Genomic DNA, 17615 nt, shown 5'->3' with positions numbered 1-17615 from the left:
ATTGCAGGAACACTGAGCTCATGGCAGCTGGAGGGGGAAGGAAAGTGGTAGCAGGTTTCTGGAAATGGTTTCTGCTGCAGATAAGAGAGGACACTTTCTTAAAACTTCAAATTGTAGAGCTTTTCTTTTGGCACTCAAAAATTGGATTTTTGATGAATTTGGAGGGTCCACTTGATCCAGACTGGCTGATTTTTCTTCACAGAGGCTATATTTTATGCTTAACACTCTCTTAGTGCCAGAAAAAATTCTTCATTAATTCTTTAGGCCAAATTTATTCTTAAAGTGGAAGTCACTTTTGGATTTGTTAATATATGCAGCTTTTTCACAATTTGAATTTTTAATATATATTCATGAATAGTCTCTGTGGTATTGTGCAGTGATGGTGTTTTATCTGTGCCTGCCACAAAGGCTTTTCCTAAAAGTCAGACTTTAGGCAACTTCCCTTGCAAATTTATTTTCGCACATTTTCATGCTGTCAGTACAGAAGCAACCAAAGCAGCCACCCTTCAGCTTTGCTTTGTTTGGCATTTGATCCCATACCGTGGATGGCACGTGGTGACCCAGCTGAGGGACAATCAAGCAGATGCCCTTCCCCTTTTCCCTGCTCCAAAATGTGCATCTGCTGTGCAGAGGCCCTGAAAGTTTCCCCAGGACTTTAGGGAATGGGATACGCAGGATGTCTTTGGTCTCCTCTCACACCTGGATTCTACATTAATTTATTTGCCAGGAGATTAATGCAATATTTTTCATTCAGTAGACTCTGGAGAGGATATGTATGCAACCCCATGCAGCACAGCCCCACTCAGTGCCTGTCCTCTCTGGATTCACACTTCCTGGTCTATTCAGGATGCAGAGGTGCTGGCAATTTGTCTGCAGGTGCATCGGCAGACCCACAGGTCTCCTTGGCTCCTGCCCCGTGCACTGCTCAGCCTGTGCTGGAGCCCACCAGCTCCCTGAGAAAAGGATTTGTCATATCCTTCCAATGTACATACTGTGACTGGGAGTTTCATTGGAGTCATGCCATAAAACTCTACAGGGAACTTAATGTGATTGCTTAAGTACATTAGGACAATATACTTGAGAAAGTTATATACAAAGTAATGTTGAAATACAGCACAAAGGAGTAACTGTTGCTGCATCTTCTGTAATTGCTCTTGTATTTTATCTCAGTTGGTCTTGAGGGTGAAATTGCTGCTTTCAGGGTTTATAGATCTGGATGAAAATGTATGTGAACACTGCTTGTCACGGGGTGAAGCATTTATGCTTTCAGGTGGTTCTGGCTGATCACCAGGTGATGCCCAAGAATTTGGAATACTTTGACATGGAGTTCATAGCCCGTTTGATGGTAGAAGGGAAGGTGGTGTGAGGTGTGAGCAGCTGCAGAATGTATTGGGGTGTAGGAACAGGGGATCAGCAGTCCCATATTGCTCCATGCAGAAACATTGTCCAGGGATTTGATACATCCACTTCTGAGAAATGGTCTTATTATATTCAATTACTGGTTTAGGCCTTTTCTCTATGATTTCTACTGCTTGTTTTTTATCTGTAGATGTTTAGATTTCTGTAGACCTTTCTCCAAATGTAAGCTTTTGTTTGGCTCTGACAGGAGCTTCTTAGTTTGGAAGCTGTTTCCTGTGTCTGTCAAGAGGAGAGGGCAGCAGAAGGGACATGAGAGCTATGGGTTCAGCCAGGATTTCGTGATGGGACCAGGCAACATTGGATAGTTATTTATGCGGTGATGCAAACGTATGCCAGTGGCATTTCCAGGTCCTATAATTTGCCTTGTTCCATGAACATGATGCCTTTTTTTAAAAATAATAAGGGTTACCTTCCTTCAGAGATAGTAGCAAAGCTTCCCAGAGACTAGAAGGCAGTTTGTCCCAAGAAAATAGCTTGGCAAAGGGGAATCAGAGTGTAATGCTACCAGTCCATACCACAAAGAATATAAGTGCCCAGTCTGGGAAGGTATTTGGGTTGTAAAGACTGGTGGAGCATGTCTTTGAGCACTGTGCTCTGCTTGCACAAGGAAAAGCATGTGTTCCTGAGAAGAGCTGTGAAATTATCTTGGGAGATAAATCTGGGTCTTGGATGTAGGCTTGGAAGTGGGGTTGGGATCACCCACTCAGCTTTCTGAGCACTCCCAGCAGCATGTGTTCTATAACGAGCCTTTTTTGTTGGCTTTTTGGTGCTACGATGGAGTAGTAGGGTTTGCATTCCTGCTACGTGCACAGTCTGGGGAGGCTCATTCCTACGGCTGGCAGGAATCCAGATGTTTCTTCCCCTTCGGAGTGTTGTGCAGGCTGTTTCCCAAGAGCTTTGTGCTTGCAGTCACTGGGAGCGGGTCCTGCAGGAGTGCTCTCAAGCTGGGGGTATGGCACAGGTGCCTTCTCCCCACCACCAGTGTTGTCCCTGTTCCAGTGTCTTCAGACCCCGTCCTCAAAAGAGTTGTGTAGCTTCTCTTCCTGGAGGGCTGAGCACCTCAGGGGGTCTCAGACTCACTGTCTTAACAGGAGAAATGAAATGAGGGGGAGAGGGATGGAGCAGAGGGACCCATGTGGTACCCAGCTCTGGGCAGGCATCATGGTGAACTTGCTCGGTGCTGGGAGAATTGCCCCTGTCCCAGTGCAGCACACAGTGTGGTGTGCTGGGACAGCAGCTGTGCCTGGCAGCTTGTCCTGATAAACCAGTACTGTAGGAAAACAGTGCTGGCCAAACATTTGCAGTACAGCTATATGCTAGTGAGAGCTGGGAACCTCTCAAGCTGAGAAATTGGAAGTATGAGGAGGGAAATATTTTCCATTATTTTGACTGGACATAAACCAGAAAAGAGCGTAGGTTGCTACAGCTTTCCTGGTTAGCTTCCCAGCAGCACCTTCTGGGGGGTTTTTTTGTCATGCTGCTCTGGACATGGATTTGGATAAGTATAAGACACTAAAGTCAGCTGTGACAAAGAGGAGATCTTTAGGATGTTCAAATGTCCAGGATAGGAGCTAGGAATAAATGTTTACAAGGTGATGTATGTCTTTGTGTGAAATGACTGGTAGTGTTGAATAATTCTAGAGTGATGTGGGCTTTGGAATTTATATTTTTGTAATAAATTGAGAGGTTTTATTGAGCAGACAGAAGTTCAAAGTGAAATATTTTCAAATACTCTTTGATCAGCCAACTCTATTCTTTCTTCCTCTAGAAAGGAAAGAAACAAAAGACCAGGCTTGAATTGTGGAGTCAGATGGCGAATTTTAATTTTGCTTACTGTCTCCAGAGAAAAATGAACCGATTTTGTAGGGGCAGGTATGTGGTACAAACAAATGTGCTGCTGCTCTGTAGGGCAGGAGGGTACTGAAGGCACCTTTGGGTGCTGGAGAGTCTGGAAGGGTGTTGTTTTTTGGGACAGCTGGTAGAGTGAGGTATGGAAAACTGCTGGGATAGTTAGGAAGGATGAATGAACATCTCACCATTTTGAAAGACTGTGGTATATGCAGGCAGCACTGGGATGTGCATCATGGCAGATGGGCAATGAAAAGGTAAGGGATGGGAATACTTGAGTAAGTGGTAATTTCTTCATCTTGGGAAAAGAGCTGTTGGAGAGCAGCTTGGGGTGAGAAACAGTGTTGTCATTGCTAGCAAAATGGTAGAAACCTCTGATTTTACCAGAATAGCGCAGGTGCCAAAGGGCCAGGGGGCAGTCACCTCCATGGTAGCTGCTGTGCTGCTGCTGGGCAAACCCCATCTCATCCCCAGAGTTGTCCAGGGTTTGAGTAACATCTCAGCTATTTGACTTTGAAGGGCTGGAGAGAACTTCAGCATTAATGGCTTCAAGGTGTTCAAATGTGGTATTAACAGGCTAACACTAACTTCAGCAGCTCCTGGATGCCTGGGTGAAAAGATTCAGAGCCTGTGGGAATTGGTGGATAATGGTTTTGATGCTGCGGAGTCCCCCCCACTCAGAAGTTTGTCCTTGGGGGGCAGATCTGGTGGGAGGAGGAGGAAGAGGAGAAAGCTGCAGAGCTCTCTCCATCCGTCCTCCCAAACACTGGATGGAAGCCTGTTCCTTGCTGTGTGAGCAGCCTTGCACATAGCCAGGATTTAGCACCAAGCATTCGGGGGTGCCCAGCATTGGGGGAAGCATTCTTTGCAGTGAGAAGAACAGGTTGTGAAGAGTGCTGGAAGAGTCAGTGGACCCCAATTTCATTAAAGAAAGGACTTTTCATTTGCAGGCAGATTTCTACTTTCACCTGACTATTAGAGATGACTTTCAAAGTGGTTTTCTTAATGCAGATAATATCTCTAGAGAAGTTTTACAGGAGTTACGAACTCTGTTGTGTGAGGAAAGGCTCCCATTTATTTGTGTTCTTCCACTAAACCTACAAAAATTCCATATTTAGAACCTCAAAAAGGTACATTTGCCCAGGGACTGGCTGGCTGGAGGCACCTGTGTCAAAGCACACCAGCATATTCCTCTGAAATGAGGGAACTCCGGTGTTTTCAGGGCTAACTGAAACAAATGCCTTTACTCTGTATCCCAGAGAAAGGAAGATGTAAACCCTTGTCACATTTTTGTGCCTCAGCAGAGCAGTTTGACTTGCTGAGGGGCTCTGTGCATGTCAGCATTTCACTACCGTATTTTGAAATTTAATTTTCCCCTCATTTTGAAGAATATCAGCCAAGATAAACATTTCCCAAGAAACCCGTCCACAAGCACTACTGCAATAACTCATTTCTAGTGATGTGTTTCTCTCAGGGATTTGCAGACAGTAAAGACAGTTGACAGTTTGACTGCCAGAAACAAGTTGGGGGGAAATACAGCCCAATGAAAAGATAATGGATCTCTGGGTTTTTGAAAGCACGTGTGTGGGTGTTGCAGATTTTGTTCCAGCATGTTGTAGACAGGTTGGAGGGTGGATTACAAGATGCTATTTTCAGAAAATAGGACAACCTCCCAAAACAGAGAGCTTTTTTTTGCCTGTTTTTTCCTAGATTCTAGTAAAGGAATGGAGAAACACTAACCCTCATTGAGAATTTTTGGAAGCAGAACTTTATTTGTTACTTATTAATCCACACACCAATCAAAGCCCAGGAGAGGAAATCTGTGCTGGTTCATCAATAAGATTTGAGCACATTCTTGTGTTAATTGCATGTTCTGTTGGCTTCAAGTCTAAGCCCTGTGTGCATTGTTGAAGGGGGTGAATCAGACAAGATTAGATCACTCACCCTTCTGCTTGGGCTCTTGTGTCTGCTGGTAGAGCGAGACAGGTCTTTGGGGCAGTTGGCTCTGATGATTTTCATGCTCAAAGATCATCAGGGGAACTAAACTGCTCAAAAAAATAGTGGGCTATGATTAAAAGAAAGCTGTGGCTTGAATATTGTACTGAGGAAGTTGTGGAAGCAAAGGCAACTTCACATGGAGAGAGCGCAACATCTGCTCCCCCACGTACATGTAACAGCTGTAGCTTTGTTCAATGTGTCTGGCTTCATGTATTTTTTTCAGAGCAAGGGTAATTAGTGTCTGAAAATGTAACTGCTCTTTGCAATTGTGAAACTATGTAAAAATCCCTTTTTTCACTGTAAAACATTCCTGCCCTCTTTTGATCTTGTCAAACTAGACAATACAGCTGTCTTGTCATCATATTTCCCACGGCAATGGAAAGTTTGCCAAGTGGTGGAAGAAACGTCAGAAGCCCTTAGTTACTGTGACTCGTCAGTGAAATTTGACTGCCTTTGATGGACTTGCTTCAGACTGAAGTGAATTTGAGGGAATTTGGGCCTGCATGGCTTGGCCATGGCAGTTGCTGTTAACAAAGGCGATGGTGCCGGTAACGATGGGCAGCGAGGATGACCTTAGTGCAGCTCTGCAGAGTGTGGGGTGCAAGGTCACATTCCAAAGTCAGGAGCTTTTTTCCTGAATTCATATCAATACTCAGGGCAGTACAAGGCAAAAAAATCCTGGAGGAACTTACAGGGGGAAAGGTTTCCCTAATTAAGTAAACTCATTACTGTCGTGTTCCTTATTTGCATTGTCCATCAATCAGTGAAAATCATTCCTGTTAATGCAGCCTAACAAATGTTAACGAAGTGCAGAGGGTGTGATTGCAAAGGGTCATTCTTGGGACTCCTGATTTTTTTTAGCAAAGGGAGAGTCAAAGGTGGAATGGAGGGGTGGTGCTTGAAATTGGAAAAGCAGCAGAAGGAAGACACTGGCCAAGGGTGACTTGAATGAAAAGGTGGAGTGTAAACAATGAGAGATAAGAGAAGATGAAAGAAGAGTAAGAAGAGGAAGTAAGAGACAGAGCAGGTAGAATTATATCAAAAGTGTGTGACAGAGGCAATTGATGTTTTGTGAGTCATCACCAAACCATCCTGCCCCCAGAAAGGCTGACTCAGCAACATCAGTAGAAAAAAATCAGAGTTTTCTCTCAAAGATGCCATTCCAGATCATAGCAGTTTCAATTAGTGAAACTGAATTTTCTGTCACTGATCCTCCCCTGCCTTAAAGAAACTTTTCAGCTGTATTATGTAAAGTCAGCATCCACCCTAACCACCACAGGGCTTGGCTCCCTCACTGCTCTTCCCTGCCGCATCTCTTCTTCCCAGGTCTGAATCATGGTCTGTTTTGGGGCCCTTAGCACAACAGAGATCTCGGCTGTTTTGGCAGAGGTGAGGTGTACACAAGAGGCACCAATTACTGCATATCTTAGAGGCAAGGAAATCTAAAAAGACATGCAAGGGAATAAAAATAACTTGATGGAAGATGGTTTCTGTGATTTCCTATCCCTGACAGTGGCTTGGCCACAAAAGCACTGCTGGGAAGGTACAAGTGTGGTGTTAATACATGAACATTTTTTTCTGGCTTATGATTCAGAAATAAGGTGCAGTCAGGAAAGCAGAGAATAGAAAAGGAAAATGGTCTCAGTTGCATTACAATGTTTTGTAAAGGCTGGTGGTTGTTGATGATGAGACTGGGCTGTGTTGACTGTGGACAGTCAGAAGGCAGCAGTGGGCAGCAACTCCCAGTCTGAATCTTGATAGAAATATTCCCTAAGTTGCTTCCTCTTTGGTATGCACAGGAGTTTGAGCTGCTACTTGCAACACCACGTTGTCCAGTCTGCGTTTCAGGACTCCTGGGGAGGGGAAAAGAATTCCACTATAAAGACATGTTGTACACAAGAAAATGCATGCAGAATTGCCTTGTTCTTCTTTCTCTTTTCCCCAAAGCACTTGGATTATATTTAATGTAGCTCAGCCCAATTTCACACTGCTTGTGCAAGTGATGTGACGGGAGGTGGTAACAAAACCACAGAGCTCCCCCCACTGCATCAAAGCCTGGCTTTTGCTGGCCTCAGCTGGAGGAACAGATCCCACATCCTGCATCAGGGCCCTAAAACAGCAGCCATGGTACTTGAGTGTGGCCCTTCAAATACAGCAAATGTCATGAGTTATTGAAGAACCAGAAATCTGGAGGTTTGGACCAACAACAGCCAGCCAAACAAAACCCTCCTAGCCTTGAGCATTGAGTTGCAGTCCGGGCTGACAATGAGATCCTTGGTCTGCTAGTGGGCAAGAGCAGACAGTGGTGCCCACCTCTGGCTCTGCACAACATTGCTGGTGTTCTTCCCACCCCAGACTGCAACTCCATGGTCTGGGTAGGATGTGAAACCTGGCTTGAACCTGGCCTTGAGCCCTGATGAGGACTGTGAGGACAGCCTCTGGCTGCACAGCACTGCATTCCCCTGGGGAAGAGGGGATGGTCCACCTTTCTTAACTGATCCAGAGCCCCACAGAGCCTTTGGCAGTTTTCTAGGTGCTTTGAAACAGTTTTGTTCTGTGTCAGTACAGCTCCCAAGCAGCTGTGCAGAGGAAAACAGAGAAAGCTTCCTTTTTAGACCATGCAAATAATGCATTTCAAATCTTTCCATTGTCTTGGTGATGGTTAAAACAATACTACTTTCTCTCCAGACTGCAAAATTGGCATGACAGGCACTAGGAAATCATACTTCTCCTTTTATTCCCCAATTTTAGAAAAGAACAATATGCCCTGATGAGAAGTGTGTGTGTGGTGATGCCAGGAAACAGTGAAGTCAGGAAACCGATCATGAGCATTAGGATCTCTCTCATGTGTTCAGATTTCATCAGGCTTTGCTGGCTTTATGCAAGAAAGGCAATTCAGCCACTGCTCATCTCTGCAATCTGGGCAGACTTGGTTTTTGTTTTCATCCCACCACTACTACAATGACAGGGAATAAAATTTCTGAGTCAGATAACTGGCTGCTGGTGAAAAGGTCCTGCCTACAGGTTTGGGTACATTTAGTCTGGACAGCAAAAGCAAAACGTCATCCAATCCTCCAATGTCCATTAATCCATCTTCTGTGATTTCTGCTGTGGGTACTTTGTTTTCCTCTGGGGAATTAACTTTTTATTTAGCCAAATGTAGTTATGGCTGCTGCTGCCACTGGCTTGCTGTTGCACACATTAATTGCCCTTGAACAGAGGAATATCTCCCAGAAGGCCTAATCCTTTCTCAGCACCAGATCATCAGTTCTTTAATTGCTGCTGGCTTCGTCCCCTCCACTCACCCTGCATGGAGCAGAACAACATGATCCCTCATTAGGCTCCATGTCCCCACTGATGTGAATCTAGGCCATGCAACAGGACCTGCCAAAATGACCCCTCCATGTATCTTCTTTCTTTCTTTCTCTGAATCAGAAATTTAAATTATTACAGAAAAAAAGGGTCTTGCAGGAGCTTCCAGACAGAACTACAAATCTGTTAGCTCAGTCACTGATAAACAGTGTGTGAGTATAAAGTTAGGGCTTAGGTTGCTTAAACCAGGGCATGTAGACTTCTTCTTTGATCCAAGTTGTGTATTTCTGCTGCAGCTTGATTTTAAAAGGCTTTAATGTAGAAGCACTATGTGGCTTGCAGCCCTATGGGCTAACAGCCACAGGTAGCTCTGCACTAGACAGTTTTATGCAAGGAATTCATGATCATCCACACATGGGTATCCCATGGGCTTAGTACTGAGGATAAGATCTGTTTTCTGCTGCCTGGATTGTAAGAATTCAAGAATCAAATTGTTTCTCATGTTATCCTTTTTCAGTTGTTGCCATGGCAAAACCCCAGAGAGGGCGGGGAGGGTTGTACTAAACCACTGGAACATAAACTTTTCTCTGGGATTGATTAAAACATGTATTCATGTGCGCAGTCTCACCTTGGCACTCACAGGGAAGTAACCTCACGTGTACAAGCTGCTCTGAGGAGCACAGCCCACAGCTGCCAGTTATTCACAGGGATCAATGCACATCAGGAATGAGACAGAACAAATATATTCATCTTTATTCAGATAAGAGTTTCCATTTTCTGTACTTCACCTACTGCTCTTTGGGATGTTTTCTAGGTTGCATCAAGTGAATTTCGAGGCTCCCACTTGTGAAGGCAAGCGCCAGGAAAAGCTTGCCTTGATAGGGGACTTCTCCTCTTCGGCGGAGTTCTTCGTCACCATTGCAGTCTTTGCCTTCCTCTACTCACTGGCTGCCACCGTGGTTTATATCTTCTTCCAGAACAAGTACCGTGAAAACAACAGAGGGCCTTTAATTGTAAGTGTTTACAGCATTTGCAGTGTTTTCAAACGTAGGTCTTCACCTCTTGCTTTTTTGGTTATTGAGGTTTGGTCATGGTCTGGGAGATCCAGGTGTCCCACTGCCCAGAGCATCTCTACATTCACCTGCTTTTTTATCTTAATGGTGATTTAATATTTTAACACCAAGGGTAATGGAGACCACATGCAGGAGGAGTTTAGTCCTGTATGTACTTATGAAATTCTGTGCTTCTCTCCCACTGCCCACAGTTATGATGATCACGCAAATAAAGAACATGTAGCTGAGTGGTAGCAGGATTGGGGTCTCAGCTCTATGTCTGTGACAGCAGAGCTTCGTTGGTGGGGAAAACAGGGAAGAAGAGATCTTAGGCATTGTCCTAGCAGACAGACGAAACCATGATGAAGCCCCCTGATCAAAGCCTAGCCAGGGAGATTGGTTATTGCTAATTACTGCAGGGTTAAGCCAAATTATTTTCCTTTCAAGAATTATGTGGCAGTTTTTCTAGCATGACACTGAGGTCCCAGCATGTTTGTGTCTCCACAATTGGTTTGTGAGCCTTCCAGTTATCATTGTCTGCACCCATCAAGCTGTGGCTGTTCATGCCTTTATTTTTCTTTTTACTGATTCCTGAAGGCTTGTGATAAAAAGCAGGTGCTACTGTGCATATATTTTCTCATAAACTGAGACTGTAAAGCCAGTGAGGGCTGTTTTGGTCCAGGTGTCTGTTGCCTGTCGATGCATCATGACCCATGGTGCACCCCATGGTCTTGCTGGGCTGCCAAGCACTGGGTGCTGACCCTCACCTGCATTTGGGTTGGGTCTCTGCATCTGTGGGCTGTAGGGCTGCAGCACGATCTCTCTTTCATGGACAACCCTCTCCCTCATGACTGTAAGGAGGAGGTTACTAAGGGAGAGAAAATACTTCTGTGAAGGTGGGGGGAGTTTATCAAAGACCTATGTAAGGAAAAAGTTAACTCTGGATTTCAGAAAAATCTAAAGTTTATGACTGACAGAAACCAGACATTTTGCTGAGACTTAAGTGGCTAAAAGCCACCAGTAAAGTATATCAGAAATATCTAGCAGGAAAAAAATAAATTGCCAGTGCAGAAAAGCTGAATCTATTAAAGGAAATAACTACTACAACAACAAAAGATTAAACTGTAGGAAGGTAAACTTAGCATTGTGGTTTGAGGGAAAGATTTTCCTGCTGCAAGGAGGTGTGAACTGTTTTCTTTGAGTTTGCATAATTCAAAACTGATGAACTTTTACCAAAAAAAATTCTCCTTCCATATCAAAGGAAGTTAATTCTCTTCATTTGGGGGTTCTTGGGATCTTTCCTGTCCTAGAAAATGGTGAGGACATACGAGGAAATCCTCACAGAGGAGATGAAGAACAGGCAAAATAACGGGGACCCTACAGAAAGAGTATATAAATAAAGTGCCTTGCTTCTTCTTGGTATCAAGTTAGATCTCATTTCAAACTGTCTCATCAAAGGATTAGTTACAGAATTCTGCCATCTTAAGTTTCTTACGGAAAATAATTCTTGCTTTTGACCAACTGCATTATCCTCTGTAGCAATAGAAAAAGGAAAGAGAAACAATAGTTCTGATATGTCACGTTATGATATGGCCACTTGCCTTTGTCCAGGACTTTCCTGAAACAGCCGTCGTGTCTGTCACAGGATGCACGGCACAATCCACTACAGCATTAATGTCACATTGACTTAATTTGTTCTGTGTAATGGATTGTAACTGAATCTACAGGTTAAATTTAAACACTGTCTCTTACCAAAGCCTCTGTTTGCAGTTTCCCAGTATTTAAACCAAGGCTATATAACCTTATTTGTCCAGAATATAAAGATGCTTTTGAGTTTGTCCTATAGCAAATGCAGCTCCTGCTGGTGAGTGGTTCTGGGAAGTGGCTGAGGGTTATGGTCAGGTTATGCCTGCCAGGAGGATAGTCCCATCTTCCCCAGCCAAATGCTCCTGCAACTCCTGTGCACTGCTACCTCTGTTGTATTTGGTATTTTTAGAAAAAAAAGAACCTTTTTTGCCTGGAGCACACCCTTGTGGGTGTCCCTGGACACTCTCCAGTGCAATGATTGCAGCACCACAGCCTGACTGAGGACAGGTCCCTCTGTGGAGTGAAGTTGTAGGGAAAATGCAGAGCCCCAGCCAGAGAAAAAGCTGGCAGCTGTAGCCAGGAGGAATTCAGGGATCAAGGAAAAAGAAAACTGGGAGTGAAAACCAGCTTCTCAGGGCTGCAGTGCTCACCTAAGGGATGTCACACGCTCTGTGAAGGAGGCAGGCAATGTATCCTCCAGCTCCAAGCAGATGCTGCTCTGAACTGACGTGTATCGGATCAGATGTGTGAGTATGTCTCATCCCTGAGATTTTTCCTTCCAAAGAAAAGTGCTGCAGAAATCTGTGGTGCAGCAGCAGCCCCCAGCACGTGTTGGTGCAGGAGGCAGGGCAGCCCTTGCTCTGTTTCATCACCAGGCAGGATCAGTGCATCAGGCACCATTTCCAGACTACCAGTTTTTTTCTTCTTAGTGAAGAGTTTGAAGATGATAGTTTCATCCATCCTTGCTTCTGCTGCAGTGCCTGATCGCAATTTCATAGTTAAAACCATTCCTGTTTTAAGCCTTGTCTTTCCTCTTGGCTTCATATTTTCTCAGTCTGGGATGACATCTGCCTTTAAGCAGCACCCTCTCAGCAGCTGCCTTTTCTCCTGGCAAATTTTCAGGATTTGAAAAATGAGTATGACAGGAGAAGTCAAGAGAGGAAAAAACCCCTTTCACTTGAAATTTTTTAATATTTTTTCAAAAAGCCCCTGCACAGGCAGTCGGGACACATCAATGCATTATCAAATTGCAGAAGCCTGACTGGGTGCAGAAGATATGATTATAAAGAATTTAATGACCATTAAGTCACAAGAAACTTGCAGGGAAAATTTCAGTCACAAATGTTTTAAGTTTACTTTGTTTATACAGATACAGGGAAATTAACTGCGTGTGCTGAGATCTCAGCGAAGCATCACTTTAACGGTGGAAAAATATTTTAGCATTTAGTGTGGAATGAGGCATGATAACAAGGAAATATTTCCAGTGGGAGAAGCAGTTAACTCCTTCCCTGGCTGTTTGGATGGCAGTGGTGTGTTCATTCACTATGCAGTAAGCCATTTCTGTTGATAACATTGCCTGTCAGGTTTTGGGGATAAAAGTCTTCCTTTTGGTTGCACAGAGCCCTGGTTGTGTTACTCATCCATTCCCACAGGGCTGGCAGCAGTGAGTGCTTGCACTATGTGCCCTCTGCTTCCCTTGCTGGCTCCCTGAGGGGTCATCTGAGGGCATTCCTACAGATAGATGAACCCAAGAGAGGACCTTAGATGCCCAGTTTCTGAAGGAACAAGGAGCAGGTTACCAGGGATTCAGTACCTCATAGGTATGTGCTGTGTGTTTCTGAGCTCTGCAAACCACAGCTGTGATTTTCATTCCATTGTGAACTCCCACATGGTGCATGCGTGCAGTGAGGAGCTGGGGGCTCACCTTGGTGGGTACAACGAGGGCAAGGCAGCTTCTCAAGTGACTGATTAGTGCTCAAGAGCCAGAAACTTTTAAAAGAAATTAATTGGAGGTGGTGACTTAGGTTTTTAAGAATGCGATGTACAAAATGCCACCAGTTTTCTGTATATCCCCATCTCTCAGACCAAACCAACCTAAGCTGGTTTCCACTCATTTAACACTGCATACCTGGGGAGGTACTGCTGGTTTTTGATGAGAGCAAAGATGAGCTGCACGCTGGTACTGCCAGCCCAGGCATCTGTGTTGATGCTCTGCTTCAGGTCTATACATTTGGAGCTTCTTGCAAGCAGAGAATAACCAACCCAGTGCGGATACAAAAATGCTGTTAGCAAGAAATTTTCCGCTTCTTTCTAAGCCTGTGAGACACTTTTCTCTCTCATGAAGATAGTAGCAGAGTTTTATAAACTATGAACACCTGCAAGCTTGCAGAGCTTTGTTTATGGTACAGTAGAAAAATATTTTGACAATGGATGTTTTAGGATTTTAGCCAATCACCCCAAAGGGTGGCTGATCCTTTGACCAATTAGACTATGAAGAAAAAAGTGAGTTTGTAAAATAATTAAATAAATCAATCTTGCTGCACAATTCCTGCCTGCTGGATCTCTCTCCTCTCCTCGCTATGGCTGCGGGATACAGTAATAACCCAGCTGTGCTGAAGTTTTAGCAGATCAGGGATAGGATTCCATATGTCTCTCAGAAAATAATGAATAGGCACAGTCAATGTGTATCAGTCCCCATCACTCAGACTTCTTACTTTTCTTATGGTTTCTTTATCCCATATGTGCTCTATTTAAAGTCCATGTGCTGACAACCTTATGTGCCTTCAGGTTTGTCTTTGGGAAGTTATAATTTGGCCATGAGAAATGACATGCATTCATGTATAAATGTAAATCACTTTATTAATATTCCAATCAATTAATATAAATGCATGAAATTATCCAGCCAAGAAAGGTGACTGACATAGCCCTGAAAATAGATAGTTCATTTTTATAGTGATTACTTGATAATCTCATTCTTACGGTGCATAAAGATGCTTACATCTTAAGAAGATAAGATCTTTCCTTTGTATCTGGAGTCCTGTGAATAATCACATTATTCAGAGAGGCATTTGGTTCCTTACATATGTTGCAGATCGAGTGAATTAAGTACACCCTGGTCTGCCCTTTGGACACCTCTTTGATCAGACATGTTGTACTTCCTCACCTGTGTCCAGCTGTCTAGAAAATAGAGAGGAAAAGAATAAAGAGCCATCTACAAAAACAAAGACTGAATCCTTTACAGCTGAAAAATGAAATTAGGAAGAACCTGGCTATTTCTTTGCATTTCAAAGAGCTGTTTCAGCCTGCTGTTGTCATCTCCTTTTGAAGCACAAGCCAGGGTGACCTTGCTGTACATGCTGGTGCCTCCCAAAGGGCTCTGCACTTCCCTGCCAGAAGCAAGCTTGCAAGGCCTTACACTATTGCAAGAAGCATGTAATTCTTTCAAAGCTTCATTTGGCAGAAAATCTGGGGTGGGACCTCGTTCAAACCAAAAAAGAGCTAAAATGCCACTGTAGGAAGGTGTTTGCTTGCTTGCCTGCAGCAATCTGCTCTTGGCCACTTTCCTGGCTGGGACCGGGGCTGTGGCTCTTGCTGGGGTAGTTCTTGGATTTTTAGGTTGGTTGTGACTGTAAAAGCAAATCCTCTGAGTGGTTTGCCTCTGCTGGGTAAAGAAATCTCCCTCTGCTCCTGCGTGGCTGGCCATGAAACCTGTTGGCACTGCTAGACAGGGTCTGACTGGGAGGGTTTATGGACTTCAGAATTTGAGGAGTTGCTCCCTTGGATGCTGTAAATGTGGGAGAGGGTTTTCCCGAATGGAAAGGTTTTGTAGCATGAGCCCTACATGGAAGCCAATTACAAGGCAGGAGCTGCGGCTCTGTGAGGGAGGAAGGATGCCAGGAGCCCTTTGGCCAGGCCAGAGCTGAGGTTTTGCCTGTTTCCAGCCATGACAGCCCAAGACCATCCTGCCAGACTTGGCTGGGAGGGAGAGCAGGGCACCAAGTGCATGCAGGGACATGTGTGTCACAGCCTTCAGGGGCTGATGAAGCCACTGACCAGCTTGGAGCAGATGAAACACATCCCCTTTCTGAGTGAACAAGCAGCTTCTGCAGAGGCTCTTGGCTGGGTGAGGTTGTGCCAGACACCGGGCAATCCAAAACTGTGCTCAGGAGGCTTAAGTGACTGCCCCTTTCAAAGAGGGACATTTTGCAAAAGCCAGTAGCTCGATAGCAAGGAGAAATATTTCAATTATCATGAAAAGGGCATTCACAGTCCTATTCTAAAATGTATAATATATAAAATTGTTCCAAGTAGGCATTTTTGGCAAACTCAATAATAACAAATTCCAACTTGAAGAAGGCAGGAAGAATGTTTGGGGTTTTTTTGCACATACTTCAGTATCTTAAAAAGTCCCTCCTTGGATACTCAGAGTATTTTAAATTTCAGTTTTTGCCTTTCTTTACGTGTTCCTATTTTCCTTACTTCCCAAAGGCACCTGTAGGCAGAACGAAGTGTCTCAGATGAGATGTGAGAGAGAAACTTAGCAATTAGGAGTGTAATGTAATCATACAACAATACACACTGAAGAGATCTGTAGACAGCGCTTTAAGAGAGCAACTACAAAAAATTACTTTGTTTCAAAGGAAAAAAAGCCTCAGCCATGCTATAGGGATATTAAACATTGAAATGCAAGTTTTGTTTTAGTGTGCAGGCACTCTGGCCTTAATTACCAAGGAGAAATTCCCCAGACAGATATTAAGCCACAGAACAGCTTAGCTTGAAATTCACTTTTATTTTCAGCATGTCATTATCTGGTAACTCTGTTCCACCCAGAGCTGTGAAAATGTTCAGCCAGAAATGCAAACCCACTTGAAAACAAGAGAGGTTCAAGTTCCAGCCAAAGCTGAAGGTTCGCAAAGATTCAAAATAAATAGGAAGATGCAAGTTCTCTCTAGTCATAGAATCATACATTTTGTTCCTTGCACTGTGCAGAGGTGGCAGGAAAAGTATTCCAAGAGCCCGAGTCTGGCCGTGTAGCCTTGGTGAGAACACCTACTGAAAAAATCCCAGTGTTCCATTAACCTTTCTGTCCTGTCTCCTTGGCCAGCTGTTGGCTGGCTGGTGGACAGGCTGCATGGTTTCCTCTTCGAGTCCCACTGTGCCATCTTTCACTTCTGGCTCGGTGTGTTTCTTGCACCCAGCCAGACTTTACAGTTTTAGGGAGTTCCTCTATACAAGAGCTGATCCTGGCACCCCAGGAGCAAGAACCCTTTCCCCAAGGCTCTGACCCGCTCAGAAATAGGGGAGTTTGTGGCAGAGAGGGCAGGGTTTTAGGCTTTGTGAACACCCTGGCACAGGGGAGCAGAGGAAGCCAGGAGAAGGCTGGAGCATGGGGTGTGATGGGGAAGATAAGACTTGAGAAATAACATGAAATATTTAGTGCCTTTAGGGCCATCCCCTCAACTGCACAGTGCCGTGGGATGTTCCTAGAAGGACTTACAGCCCATGGCCACCAGCAGTCATAGTGAGGGACTCGTACAGATGCAGTCATTTGTGCAATGAGCCTCACCAACATGGGGTCAGGGCCTGGGAGCTCAACAGCAGGTCTGTACCCCTGCTGCTGTCACCTACTTCAAGAACTGCTCACTTTTAAAATTTCTCTCTTTTTAGCAAGTTTAATGTCATGCGTTGTATTAGTTTTAGTCAGTTTGTTTACATCAAATTTCTACCTGCTGTTTATGCATTTCTTTAATTGGCATTGCCGGTGCACTGATTACAGAGCTGGATTTAGTTTACAAAGGCTCCAAGTGTGGTGACACTGGGAGAGGGTTGCTTGTCATTTAAAAAATACGTTCCCCAAAATTCTGCTGTGGCCCCATCTCTTGTGTCAGTCAGAACCTGCGTGGGGGCTTGGCATCTGGGTCAATAGCATGTCAAACCTCACAGCAAATAAAGAGCCTCTCCCATCATTGTCCACAGCTCAGCAGATATTTGGTGTTTCTACCAGCTGGAATTTTTAGGAAATGCTTGCAACTGAACTGTTGCCTCTAGGAATCTGTTTCTCATTCACTGCTAAGACATATGAGATACAAGGATTTCTTTTGCTGGAAATCAGCTTGAGAAGAAGAATTACTCTGGGCTATATGCCTCTGCCCCCATGGAGTCTCTTTGGGTGTTAAGAGAGTTGTCAGCTCCTGGGCTTCACACTCTTCAAGAGAGCCCATTTGGGCAGCATGAAGGAGGTCAGAGCTCAGTGGCAGACAGGCCTGCAGAAAACAAACTGTTAAAAGAGAAGGATGTATCCTTTGGGAAAGCATCCAAGCACAGTTAATTTAATCCCATCTGCATCAGTGGAGACATCCTTTGTTCATGGCTTGCTTGTGTGGTGGCTTTATCGACTGG

At 44.4% G+C, this 17615-nt stretch overlaps 1 protein-coding gene across 2 annotated transcripts in view; it reads left to right on the top strand.

Annotated features, from left to right (window-relative positions):
• The window catches only part of SYNPR (synaptoporin), a 111577-nt gene that overhangs the window by 89769 nt on the left and 4193 nt on the right, over positions 1–17615 (top strand). For both annotated transcript variants that reach the window (XM_048315375.1, XM_048315376.1), the window contains one exon: positions 9392–9590. In XM_048315375.1, coding sequence (XP_048171332.1) covers positions 9392–9590 — 199 coding nt within the window. The remainder of the gene's footprint in view (positions 1–9391; positions 9591–17615) is intronic.

Source organism: Corvus hawaiiensis, chromosome 11 (genome assembly GCF_020740725.1).
Source record: "Corvus hawaiiensis isolate bCorHaw1 chromosome 11, bCorHaw1.pri.cur, whole genome shotgun sequence".
In the NCBI taxonomy this organism is placed as follows: Eukaryota; Metazoa; Chordata; class Aves; order Passeriformes; family Corvidae; genus Corvus; species Corvus hawaiiensis.
The sequence above is the reverse complement of the archived record's forward strand: the minus strand, read 5'-3'. Positions and strand labels throughout refer to the sequence as shown.